Raw genomic sequence first — 14,166 nt, 5'->3', positions numbered from 1 at the left:
GTCGCCAAATCAATGGGACGGCCTCGCTGGACACTGCTTTGGCGAAATGTTGTCTCGCCGCAAAGATTCTGCAGCTCCGCGCGCGTCATTCCGTCCCGTTCCTTTCCACCGCTGCTTTGACGGACAAATGTCGAGATAAATCACGCCGGGGGGGGGGGGGAGTTACTCTGCTCCGCAGAGGTCGGTGCAATTTGCGCAAATGCAGGAAAAGGTGGGGGGGGGGGGGGAGTAGCAGGTTCAAAGGTTTGCTCTGCCTGCAGCTCTAAGAGCCGCCGTTACATTTGATGATGCACGTCTCTCAACTTGACTGCTCTTTAAAGCCCGACTCATTGGGTGATGCGTAACGCACACGCACACTTATGCACTTGTGCGTGTGTGCTCGTGTGTGCGTGTGTGCTCGTGTGTGCACACAGTCATGCGGGTAAACAGCTCGCGACATTAACGCGCGTGCAGAATTAAGGGCACTTTCATATATTGCATTCGCATGTGTATCCCTCGGAGTAAAGTGGATTATAGTAGCAACGTGCATTGCATCATACGCCTCCACAAACCCCGGAGTCTTGCATATGCCACAATCCACGCCGCTCCCGCGCCTGAGATGATTCCCTGGCTCCGTCTCCGACGTGGTCATTCGCTCGGGCGCGTTCCCTCTGATGGTGCCTGTAAGAATCAATTGTTTGCAATGTATGCTTGTGTGATAACATTGCATTGCGCCTGATACAGTAAACCAGGCATAGGACATGAGACCGTGACACACATTAGATGATAAAGAGGAGACTAAAAAAACGAGCGATTCTGGAATCGAATTGTGATGATCAATGGTGACGGAGCGGGAGAGCACGTGGGGTGAATCATTCCTCGGATGTTTCAGGAGGCCTTCATCCAGCAGCGGATAGGTCATCGCTGCTGCTGCTGATGATGATGTACTATATGGATATTGAATGCACATTGCAAGCACTGCAGGAAGGGCGGCTTCATTTGAATTCTTCTAGTATCCTGCAGTGTGGATGTGTACAAAGAGACAAAGACAAAGATCCCCCGTATAGCCTTTAACGGACCCATGGGGCAAGTGTTGTTAGCGAGCAGACACTAAATGCGGCAATGACACGCGAGGGGGTGGAGGGCTAGCACCACGTCCGGCCGCTTTTGTCTCCGCAATGCCGATATTTACACACCGCACCGGGTACTCATTTCAGGCTGAGGCAACCAACAGTGAGGCCCAGGAGCGCTTCAGATATTCATCACCGATGCTTCCTGTGAATGGAAATCGGGCTCGGTTCAGCGGCTTTGCAGCACAGTGCGCTAACCCACCGCACCACCGCTCCCATATACATCCTCCCCCGCGGATGTATGTGTATATATATAAATACACAAAAGCTTTGAACCGTTGAATTTAAATGCTGTTTGTTAAAATTGGACACCTCCAGCAGAGTGAGTTGGCGGAGGTCGGGATGATCCCCTGCTGTCCGCTTACAGAGCACGGGCCAAGCCCCTTTTGCTTTTGCCCCGCGGCTTGCGATAGCCAGGAAATTCTCGCTTTGTCCCCGACTTCACAGTCTCGCCTTCTCCCATCGTGTGAAATGTCACCGGCTGGCAACGGCCGTGCTCGAGGCGCAGATGGCCAGCGCTGGCACGGATTGCCCCCTCTGAAGCAGCGCGTGGCGACGATGGGAGATGCCGTTACCAATTCCAAAGTCCGTCGGGAGATTTGAAAAAGCATTATCGTCTATAATCAGAATGTCACGTGGATCAATACACGGCCATGCAAGTTATGGTTTGTAATTAAAAAGAACATAAAGTGTATAAATTGTTGATTGATTTTTTTTTTTTACTCATAAGGCAAGCGTTTTCCGAGCAATTATAACGATGTAAATGTTTGCCCAGTAAAATGTCACAGAGGCCGAAGACTTTTGCTCAACATCGAAGGCGAATGATTTTAGAATGTCTTTGACCTGCTCGCACCCCTGACCCTTTCACCACCCTACCTCGAAATATTTTGGGGGGAGGGGCTTAGAGGGGGCTGAGACACCCCCCCCCCATTCCAAATTCTTAGAGTCGAGTCAAAATCTATTGACAAAATATTGATACAGCCTTTCCTCATATATATATAGACGTGACAGACTGCGTTATAAATCAAAGCAGATCGTATCGTTACTGCGGGGTTGTCCCCCATGATCAACACGGCATGGGGAAGGCTTCATCCAGCAGTGGATTGACGAAGAGCTGCACATTGTGAATGTATTCGTATTTTGCAAGAGTGTACCGCTAAAATGAAACAAGGCCATCTGCGTGTTCCATAGAGACGTCCTTTGCCTAAATAGCCGGGATGCTGTTATAATGAGTGGCGCGTAATATGTTCAGTTGTTGCTATTCAACCATCATGTGTTGTAAATGGGGTGGTGGTGGTGGTAGAGGGAATCGCATTAAATGTAACAAGCGATAAGAACAAAGATATAAATTATATAACCTTGTCGTGGCCACACGAGGAGACTCACAACAACATTTCCTCTGGAGGAGGAATACAAACAAAAGCACCTTTTCGTGGTTGTTTTTAATTTTCGTGGTTGTTTTTGAGCGTTATCAATCCGCTCACTTTAGGTGTCGGGTAAGATTGGTTGAGGAATCATATTTGAAAATGGCCGAGGTGTCGTGCGTTTGGCTCGGAGCGTTCCTCCCAGATGCGCGTGCAGCTGGGGTCAGCACGGGTTTTAGAACCCGGGCAGATTTGCTCGCCAGCCGGTTTTGTCAGACCGACAAATCAAACGCAGCAGCAGCAGGGGCAGCAGCTGAGATTGTGGTCTTTAGAAAAAAAAGCATTGCACTCATTCTTGATTTGAAGCTTTCGTGACTGCAGGAATTCATACGCTTTGGTTCTTTCGGTAAAGTCACGTAGATAGGAAAAAAAGCATTTATTTATTTATTATAAAAATATATATACATGTGACTTTACCGAAAGTAGCAAAGAGCATTGCACTCAAGATGCTGAAACTGATGCTGTCTTTCATAAAAATCGATTTTCCCCCGGAAAAGTTTCGGTCTCTCAGGATGTTCGTATGTTGGACGTGTATTTCGCACCGTAGGTAACCAACCGTGCTAATCAGAGGTGCCACACTTTCACCACGAGAGAGGACGTCTTTCTACATACATTTTAGTTTTTTATATATTTTTTGCCTCATTCGTTGCCCTTAAATCTTGACCCCTTTTCGACACCCCCGCGTGCCCGCGTGCGTGGATTAAAAAAGTGCGATTACGCTGAAAGCAAGAATAAAGCGAAACCCACCAAACGCTTTCGCGAGCATCTCTTGGCGGGCTTGCGGCGGGGGGTCGGGGCAGGTCCGAGCGCGACGCCGAGATCTGCATGCATTAAGCGCCTATTCATCATTCCAGGGATTGAGCCTCTAACTTTGCCCGTGAATCGTTATGAAACGCGCGCGCGCTCCTTGGCCACAGCGTTTTGATGGGCAGAGATCGAAGCGTGATTAACCCGGTTTTACAGCTGCCATGGGCCTCGTATTAGCATGCTGCTGCTGCTGCCACCACCACCCCACAGTAACGGAGCGCAGCGATACAGTGCTGCATCAAGCAGGAATCTTGATTTTGCGTCCGTTCAATAACACCATCGCCGCCACGTGCACTGTACGGAGAATGTGTCGTTGCAATTTCTTTGTTTTGTTACCCAGCGAGTATTCATTTCCAGGCCACCGCAGATATTTTTTTTCGTCGTTCACGCAGTACATTTTATTCGGGGTCTCCTCGTGTGTTTTACTTTTCAATTCGGCAGTACGTCAAAACCTGTTGATGTTTAATGTAAAGTTATAATGTCCCTCTGTGTGTGTGTGGTGGAAGCCTCGCTGAGGCCCAAACATTTTATATTTTCAGAAGGGTCCTGCTACATTGGGGATGGTTCGTCAATTCCATTAATGAGTGTCTGGGAGGAAACTGGAGTACATGGAGAAAACACGCACGTGGCAGTAGGTGATGCTTAAGACGATGCATAGAATACCAGAGCGTGTTTTCATTTGCATGTTCACCACAAGTGTGGTGAATGCAGACATGATTCGTTGCAAAAGGCTTCTATTTGTGTTTTAACATCTTAACACCTGTTTCATTGCCAGAAAGGGTAAAACCAATCCTTATATTTTTGATACTGGAAAGGAAGGTCCCATGATGATGAAGCTTAAAGCTTCGCACAGATGGATGTAAGAATCCGTTGCTCTCGTGCCATCTCCTGGTTATACCTGTTGTGCCAAAGCAGTCACCTATCCAGGTAGTGGACAAGCACGACAGTTCTTAGTTTCAGACATCTGACAAAATTGTACACATCCCGCGTGATATGGTTGTACTATTTAGTTTAGGTGTGTCCCAGGTGTTGGTTGATGTTTATTCGTGTAACTGTTGTTTGCGCGATAATAGCTCTGTTGGCTCAGACAAACAGTTCTTGTCGAACAGCAATGAAAGGAATATTGAAGCTACGTCATGGCCGTGCTGTGAGATTTCATGTATCGTGTGATTCATTCATTCGTAATTTTTCCAAAGATCTGCGTGTGCTGCCAGTGCTGTCACAGTGTTCTTGTTAGCCTTGTGCTCATTGTGTGGTTGCGTACAAGCAGGCGTCGTGAAATACAGAGAGCCGTTTATCAAATTTATCTGAGCCATGAATCCATGCAAATTGCACGTAAATCAATGTAAAAAATAACATGAACGGTACAAACATTGAAATAAGTGACAATAAGTTATGAGTAAATATTACATTAGGAATTAACAAGCAATGCACTATACGTTTCAGAAAATGTATATATAACCTAATATCCAGTATGATAATTATCAGCTGTAGAATAGGATATAGTCCATAAACAATTATGTTTATAATGGTGGTGCAAGAAATCACATGTTTACGTAATGAAGACGATAAGGAAGGAGAGAGTTTAAATGGAAGAGAGATGCAATGTTATTCCACCTACAAGGAACATCGTGGTTCAAAATAATAATTTCCAAATTTAATAATTTCTCTTGAGACGTAACATTATTTTTTTAAGACTCCCATATCAGTGAGGAATTACCAGAAAGAAGAATACGAAGCATATAGTATTTAAATTGCTCGGTAATTGGTGGTGGTCGGTTGGCAGGAGCTGTGTTGTCTCTGACACCACACCAGGTCCCATGCAATACCGCACCTGTACGAGCTGCACAAGACACCCAACACACCGTGCCATCGGTATGTCAGAATCAGAATATTTGTTAATCCTGGAGGAATCCGATGAGCCAGCAAGCTCCTTGTCACAGATGTCCGGTAAGGGGCAGGTCAGAACGTTACAACAACAAACAACACAAAAGCATGTACGTCGATCTTCTTTCGCACCGTACGTAGCCAACCGTGCTAACTGGAGGTGCGGCGGAAGGACAGTCAACAACCTAAAACACTCAAAGGTGTCCAGTATGAACCTAACCGCGTCGCCACACCACGACGGCAAATAGCCACGGCAAATAGCCACCGGCAAATCGGGGCGCGCACTCGGCGCTTGGGAACAAATTCACGTCGAAATTGTCCGGCAGGGTGACTAAAGGTGCGTGCCTTCGGCAGTGTCCCCAAATGTGTCACGACCCCACTCCGGCTGAGCGATGGGATGAGCCGCAACGGCCGTGCGCGAGCCGCCGAGCACGCCGATAGATCTTCGCGTGGCGATGCTCCCCCTGCTCACCCCCCCCCCCGACTCCCCACCCCCCGTTCCCCCGTGTACTCCCCGGAGCTCGCAGCCCCGCGGCCCATCGGTCCCATGCCCTGCCAATCAATGCTCCTTCCTCCTTCCTCCGCGTCGTTCACGGTCGAACTTCGACCTCGTCGCTGTTCGCGGACGAGAGCAGCGGCCCGTGGTGTTCGCGATTGACCCGCCACGTGTGTCAAGTCCCAGAGCCGGCAGGGAGCCACGTCGCGCAGATCGCAATGTGATCTGGAGTGGACGCGTATTGGTTATGTCAAATCAACTTTCCCCCTCCCTTCAAAAAATATATATTTGTTCTCTTCCCCAAAAAATATATATTCGGTGTTTGCCCCCCCCCCTTCCCCCCCTCCCCCCACCCCCCACAAGGCGAATAGTTATTGTTTCGCGAGTAGAGGTTTAGGGTTAAGGTTCAGGGTTATGGTTTAGGGGTAAGTTAAGGTGCTGCATTTGGTTTTTAAACGGGCCAACCATTATAGTTACAAACAAAATAAAGCCACACTGAATGCAAACAACGCAACTGTTTCACACAGTAACTTTGGCAAGTGCTTGTAAAATGAAGTGTGAAGTTGAAAATTTATGGATATAGACTCACGTGTCACGAAAGAAAACAATGCAGGAGCGAACGATAAAGGGCAAAACAATTGGCGTTTGTTTGTTTGTTTACACGTCTCCAGGTGCGTCGTGGTGGAGCAGTGGCACAGCGGTTCACGCGTGGTCAGAGGAATCCAGCAGCCTGACTTTGATTCCCGACGTGGAGTGATATAGCAATGCTCAAGTCTGATCAAACAAAACCTCCACGACTGACAAGGTTTTTGGGGAGGCCTTCATCCAGCAGTGGATTAACAAAGGGTTGTATATTAAATTTGTAGTCTTGATTTGAAGCTTTCCTGACTGCAGGAATCTATACTCTTTGGTTCTTTCGGTAAAGTCACGTAGGTATAAAATAAAATAGATGACGACATTTCGGGCGCAACACAAGCGTCCGTCATCTGATCACGGACGCTTGTGTGTTTATTTTATACCTACGTATAGTAATGAAAATACGTATTATTTTGCTATGCAGGTGTGTATACAGGTGTGCTGCACAGATGGTAGCACGGATCGTGGTTTTGCAGTGAGCGTGAGCATGTGCCCATGGATTAGATGCGGGGATCATCGGTGCCCTCGAGCTACGTCTTGGCAGCCAGGATGCTCTGATCGTGAGTGAAATTAGTTGTAAATAAGCCAGAATATTTAATTTTCAATACTCTTTTTTAATTAGCAGATGCTCCACACCAGTTAGAGTGATTATTTTGGCTTTTTATTTTTATTTTACTTCTTACACTTGTACGAATTCATTTTGCGAAACAATCGTGCCACATCGATGCCCTCGAGCAGAGCATCAGTTTAAAAGTGAAAGTCTTTGCTGTAGGCCGGATGTGATGGTTTGTTTAAAATTACAAAAAAGTTAAAGGTGCAGCCCTGCAATTGCTTGCTCAGTCACTGCTGGAGGAAGGGTCCCCCAGTGAGGCACGCTCTAGAGTGCCCCCCTATAGAGGGTGTTTGGCCTACTCTGCCACGCTGGCCAGACCTCTTGCAACAGGTGGCAGTGCCCAATCTTAAACTCCACCCTACAGGACCTGCCGATTTATACTGCTGCCATAATAGCAGATGCATACTCCTGGTGGAAAGCAGAAACTCTTCACCACCAATTATTATTACTATGTATTTTTTTTTTAATCCGCAATGCCCTCTCCAGCCGATCCTTGAGAACCCATTCCAAAATAATTCCATGACATGCGATTTGGACATGTAGAGTCGTTTTGTAAATGCACGATTGGATGAATGCCCCCCCCCTCCCCCTACCATGCGCTGGTCATGGTGGTTATTTATTGCAGGAATCGTAGTTTTGCTGGTCAGTGAAGGCTGTTGAAGGTGGGGGGTGGAGCATAGACGTCGGCACAGTGCAGTACAACAATGGATGTTGCTGCACTGCTCTGTTAGCCGCTCAGCAGCAGCAGCAAGCATGTCGGCGGCTTACTCTGGCTCCTGCGTAGGGCTTCCCGGCGCTTAGCACCTCACCCGTCGCCCCCACTGATGTCCTCTTCTCCCCCCCCCCCCCCCGTGTGTGCAAATACTACTGTTGCCTGTAGGGTGTGTATGTATATATATCCCTACACAAGCATTTTTTTTTTGGGGGGTGGGGTCAACAATTTTTGTTAACCTGTTGGATCAACATTTGACACCCCTATCTTGGCGGGGGGGGGGGGTGAGGGGGGGGTCCACTTTTTATAACTTTTTGATTCAGGCCTTCTGAAAGGCTGCAAATGGAACGCCGGGCTTTTATAATAGAGATGGATAGGGTCTGGGTGAGCGGCCACAGCGATGCAATGGGGCTTGGGAATGGACACTCTTCTCGAACGAAAATTCACTGCAGGCACCGTTACATTGCAGGAATGTAATACGCATGCTATTTACACATTGTAATTTGCAAGCGGATTCGTTCGAATTCAACGATTTTTCACGCTGGTTTTCCTCAATTTCACGCTGAAATATGGTTTTATTTATGGGAATGACACATTTTTGAGATTGAGATCTGTAACAAACAAAAAACGTTAAATAATTATACGATTTCTCTTTGATCACGCACGATAGTTCTCTCTCTCTCTCCCCCCAAGGGTTGACCATTTGTGAATTTGCAATCATCAACCTCTTTTTTATTGCCACATTTATGTGCCCGTTGCTTGCTCCGTAGTCTTCGATCATGTTTGTGTTGTGCTCTCTCTGATTTCCTCTCGCATTCGTTTTCCCCTAAATCGTTTCTGTGGAGTTCCGTGTGTGCGATCTGTTCTGCGGGAAAGCTTGTGTCTCGCTCAAGTCTCTCCTCTTCCCCAAGGCATGCCTTTCATTTTCATCCAAAGGTATATATTTTTATATTAACAAAACAATGCAGGTACACAACACAGAGGATATGGAAGGGGCTTGACACCAGCACAACTCACACATTGCTGATTACAGTGCAATGAAGAGCTGTCTAAACCGCGTGTTTCAATACATTGTTTCAATAAACTCGACAAGCCCCTGACAATGTCTCCCGAAGCTCTGATACCCCTGTCGGGAAAACAGGAAGGAGTGGGAAGGGGAATGCCTAAATGCCCTCATGAATGCTCTTAAGATTCAGTGCCCACTGGAGGAGAGGTAGTGGGTTCACATAGTTTATCTTTATTTTTACTTTTGCCTGCACTTTTATCCGCTGCTACGCTAATTCTTGCTTTAAGCCGTGTCGTTCACAAGTCGCTTTCAACAAGTTTACTCAAAGGATAGCGCATATATTATGTATGCTGTGAGAGACACAAATGTAAAAAGACACCCGAATTTATTATGCCTAGGGAATTTGGTAAAGATGGGCGACGATCAGAATGTTGAAATGAAGAGGCGGACGAGAGTGCATTGAAGTGCTGTTGGGAACTGAACTTAAAAATTAGCATAATCTCCGAAACGTTTGTAATCAGGGCACATTATCCATGGTGTGTGGATGAGAAACATGGCCATTGACCAAGAAAATTGAACAAAAAAAGATGAAAATGGTGCAAAGCAGCAGAATTACACAGAAATAGATAGATAAATAAATAGAGACAAATGCATGCATCAGAGAACATGCTCGTTAGGGACATCGTGGTGACTGTGAAGAAAAGTAAGTGGGCTCGAGTGCTACACGTCAAACGGTCGTCGGGGTGATGGTCGGAAGCAGAGGTTCCTGATGGCGCGTCGGGCAGTGTACGTCCACGGTAGAGACGGAGCGCTGAGATCAGCGCATGTGCAGGAGCTAAATAGATTGTTGCGCTGTGAGCCCAAGGCTTAGGGTTGCCTTCAGTCCAACGGTGGGTTACGTCTCGCGATGATGATCACCACACTGTGTCCTGCATTGTTGATTTGAACAGTCTGTAGAATGTGCCGAGCATTCACCCTGCACGCGGCTCGCAATCGTCAGAAAAAAATCTGGCTTCAAGATGAAATGCAAAATTCACGTTCTCAACAATTTTCAGGACAGAGTTTGCACAAAAGTAACCTGTTGACATAAGCTTAAGGTCAAACAATGTTACCTTTCCATCATGTCCCTAATGGAACAATGTCTGGCAATCCGTTTCTCAAATCGAGTGGTAAGCACGTGTCATTTTGTACGTGTCACAGCTCTGCGCGCATTCTGCATATAAATCGTGTCTGAGAAATGGCATCGTCTGCACAGCAGCTAACCGGGGGCGCCCAGTTGTTGCATCGGCAAGCGCGCGGGCAAAGTGTGAAGATGCAGGGAGCCGTGCTCTCGTTTCTGTGCGTGCGCGCGCGCGCGTCGTTGCGTGTGCGCGTGCACGTGCGCGCTCCAGAGAGCGCCCGAGCCGGCGACGTGCACGGGAAGGCGAAGAGGGCGCGTGACGAGGGAGCGGAGCGGAGGGGAGGAGGGTAGAGGCAGCGCGGGGTGGGGATGGGATGGAGAGGGCAGCGCGCTGGGAGGCGCTCCGCGGAAGATTAAAAAAAAGCCCACGCGATAGAAATAAATAAATAACGCCCGCGAGCGGCGGGGGTAGCGATCGTGAAGGGGGGCGGGGGTTGCCACCGCGCCGAACGCCGCTCCTCCGTTGCACAGCGCGCGAGGGCTCTCTCGAAGCCGAGCGCTCCTCGGCTCGTACGCGACAGCGAACAGGGAGCGCGCAGAGAGAGCGAGCGAGCGAGCGAGGCGCCAGCATGGGAGGGGTGATCGGCATCCTCACCCTCGAGACCAAGCGCAAGCCTCGCAGCCTCAAAGGTACACAGGGCGCGCGGCAACCCTTCGCGGATCCGCCCGTCGATCGGAGCCGACGGCCCGCGGCTGGCGGTACGGCGGTGGTCGGCAGTGGCTCGGAGTTGCCGGCAACGGAGTGGGGGGGTGGAGGGGAGCGCAAAAAGTGCGCGTGTGCTCCACGCCGTTCGATGCCCGAGCGAAAAATAACAGCGAGGTCCGTAGCCATGGCGACTCGCGATCCACACCGACTGGTTGCGGTTGATCCGTCGCTTCGCTTTGACGGGGCGCGCTTTGTGTCGTGGCGGTGGTTGTCACGGCGTGATGGGTTGGACGGGGGTCAACGAGGTGCCAGGGGATGGAAGGGCGCTCAGATGGTGGTGTCGGCGTAGAGGCAAAAACGAGTCTGTCGTGCCGAGATCGTTTCTATGATGAGTCGCCGTTGCAATGTCAGGACCGGCCAAAGGCTGTTTGTTTTGCCTGAATTGTGTTTTGTGATTTTAGCGTTTTTGGTCTGCGATGGAATTTCTGATCATTGGAATTGCGTCCACGGAAACTGTGCCTTGGTTTGTTTGGGCACGTGTGCGTCATACCACTATCGATGGGATATTCTTTTTATTGTTGAATATGAATGATTTCCGCTGGCATAGGCTATTTCGTGACGTTCGCTTTGATTAGAAGTTAGATCGGTGCTGCTAAGTGATTGAAAAAAAACATTCAGATTTAATATGCAGGCGTTTTTCTTGTATTTTTGTAAACCGGTATTCATAAAGGATACGGAACACTAACTATTCATCTTCTTGGTTCTTTCGGTAAAGTCACGTAGAATGGAAATGATAAAATAATAAAAATAAAACATAATAAAATAATTCTCACGACGTTTCGGCCACAACGCAAGCAGCCGTCCGTTATTTTATTATGTTTTATTTTTATTATTTTATTATTTCCATTCTACGTGACTTTACCGAAAGAACCAAGAAGATGAATCCCTGCAGTCACGAAAGCTTTACATCGAACAATAACTATCTAGACGCACGCGCCCGCTCCATTGACATTTCTGGAGAATTGCCTCGTTGCATGTCTGGCGCCAAATGTTGAGCACCATAATCGCGTGTTTTTGGTGATATCACGTCTTGGGAAATTTCAACAACAACAACATCAACAACACCAAAATATATTCGCAAACATTTCGCGCGGGAAATCAAATCAAATCAGGAGCTCTAAATCTCAACGGTCCTTTGAGTGTAATAATAACACACGTTCGATTTGTTTAAACTCTATTACGAACTGTTACGCATATATTTTTTTATTTTTGTAATGCAATTCCCTCACGAAAAAAAACACATTTTTTGTTAGCAATGACGCGAGCACATTTCGGTACCGACTGTTGCCGCCACGGCAAGCTGCCTTCGCAGGCAAAGCGTGCCCGATAAACACCCTTCAATGCGTCGCGTATGGAGACAGCATATGAATTAACGATGACGTAGGGTGCCCAACAAAACGATCACTGGACTGGTGTCGTTTCATCGCGTCTCGGTGGGGGTTGTTTTTCTTCTTCCTCCTCTCTCTCTCTGTGTTCAGCCGGAATCGTTTATCGAACCGTTTCCCCGCGATAATTTACCAGCACCCGATAATTTCACTGGCGAAACAAACCTTCAGTGGACGATCAACGACGTTGATTTTTTTTTAAGAACGCCTTTTTTTCATAGCGCTCGTCGTGATAATCGGGGGGGGGGGAGGGGACACACACACACACCCGGAATGGGCCGGCGACGAGACGATTTCAAACAGCGCTTCTGCCCACGCGCCCCCCTCCCCCTCCCCGCGCCCCGCCATATCAGAGGGCCACCGTTCTAACGACGGCAAAAACCAGCAGCCGAATCCCGGCGTGGCGTATCGCGATGGCAAAGTGGCTCGTTTGTCTTCCGGGCGTCTTTACCGGCAGCAGGCTTCCCCCGGGTTGGGCTGCTTAGATGCGCCCTGCCGGATCCCTTGACGGCGGGGAGGGCGGTGCGGAGGAGGGCGAGGTGGGCTGAGCGATGGTTGAAGATGAGAGTTTGGGAGTTGGGGAGTTGGGCGGGTGCGGTGGGGTTGGTGGTGGGGTTGGTCGCGGGGTTGATCAGCAGGAGTCCTCGGACGCCGCCAATTCCACTGTCCAAATGACCGCGGCCGCCTTTCCTCCGTGGCCCGGCGCGGATGACCTGCCCGCCGCCGGGCCGTGGCGCGTGACCCTGGGAGAAATCCTTGCCGAGCACCGGCGGGGGTAGGGGGGACCTTTAATTGGGGGTGGGGGGGACCTTTAATTGGTGGGGGGGAGGGGGGAGGGGGGCTCGCCTCCTCGCGCGCTCCGCTGTTGTCCGCAAATGTTCCCAGTGCGTCGATTCTGCCGGAGTTGCCAGTTGTTAGTGTGGGTTTATTTCCCGATGCGTTTGACATGAACGGCAATTTATTGACGGGTAAGTTTTAAACTTTCTCTCGCTTTCACGCGTATCAATTTTTAACGGAATGAAGTGTGAATAAGAGTGTTTACCCCGCTGTGCGATAGTTTACGCGCGATTTTTTTAGGGTGGCCCTCATTTTTCAAAACACTTTTCATTGTTGGCGTTGTTTGCTGCTGTTGAATTGTGGATAACTGAGACATTTTAGCCGAATCTAAGGATGCTTAGGACCACTCGAATATACATGCACCTATGTCACACTGCTAATGTGTGTTGTTTTATAGTTGGCATGATGTGTGTGTAGGGGGGGGAGAGCCTGTGGAGTCGAGGTTATAACACGGTTCTGGGCCTCCTCTAGGTCGACTCAGCCTTAAATGAGTACTGTATCTGATGCAGTGTGTCACCATCAGCAGCTGGTAAGGCAGAGAGATGGCCAGGGGCAATGCTGGCGACAGTCACTTGCCTTGTGCACCATACCAGATGATCTAATAGGTGCTTGCCCCAAAAAATCAGTTAAAGGCTATATAGGGCACCTTTGTGTTTACCTTGTGTGGATGTCTAATACATTATGATGCAACCTGGCAATGACCTGGGTTCAAATCCAGCCGCAGATAATATCAGTGGTGTGTGGCATCTGCATTTTGTTCTGAGATATTTCCCTAGGTCAACTAAGCTCTAAATGTGCATAGGTGCAGTGTGTGAACAGACGTAGCACGGTGCTGGCCACACCACCTGCTTTGTGGGCCATGCATGGCTTTCTTTAATCGGTGTTCGCCAACAGCATCTTGCACAATCATCTACATGGCTGTACAAGGAATATGTCTTTGCCTGTGTGTGCAAATTAGCAGTGGGGAGCGGTGGCGCAGTGGCTAGCGGACTCATAGCCAACACCAGTGACGATTATCTGAACCGACTCTGGGCCTCCCCTAGGTCGACTCAGCCTTAAATGAGTGCCTGTTGCGATGTGTTAACATTGCCACTAGGGCGACAAAGGTGATCGGGCTTGGTGCTGGCCACCCACCGCCTCTTGTGCCGTGCCAGCCTTAATAGTTGCTCGCTAACAGCACTTGTCCAGTCTGGTAAAGGATGTATGGAGGATCGTTGTCTTTGCCTTTTGTGCGTGTGGGTGAGAAATATGTTCGCAAAGCTCCAAAGGCGTACTGTGTTACGTACCAGAGCGTGAAACAGAACCCTTTGTTCATCATGGATCGCTATTAAAACCCATCACCCATGTGAATCCCTGAGCAACCGACCT

General features: G+C 48.8%; 1 protein-coding gene across 4 annotated transcripts in view; it reads left to right on the top strand.

The window, feature by feature from the left end:
* Positions 1–14,166, top strand: part of LOC133345507 (Kv channel-interacting protein 2-like) — a 152,204-nt gene that overhangs the window by 74,202 nt on the left and 63,836 nt on the right. Inside the window, exon 1 of one of the 4 annotated variants that reach the window (XM_061556298.1) lies at positions 10,251–10,500. The exons of the other annotated variants lie outside the window; for them this stretch is intronic. Coding sequence (XP_061412282.1) covers positions 10,440–10,500 — 61 coding nt within the window. The 5' untranslated portion in view covers positions 10,251–10,439. Of the gene's footprint in view, positions 1–10,250; positions 10,501–14,166 lie in introns of those variants that run through there. 4 annotated transcript variants of the gene reach the window in all.

Source organism: Lethenteron reissneri, chromosome 22, assembly GCF_015708825.2.
Source record: "Lethenteron reissneri isolate LAM-NWPU_2019-01 chromosome 22, ASM1570882v1, whole genome shotgun sequence".
In the NCBI taxonomy this organism is placed as follows: domain Eukaryota; kingdom Metazoa; phylum Chordata; class Hyperoartia; order Petromyzontiformes; family Petromyzontidae; genus Lethenteron; species Lethenteron reissneri.
The sequence above is the reverse complement of the archived record's forward strand: the minus strand, read 5'-3'. Positions and strand labels throughout refer to the sequence as shown.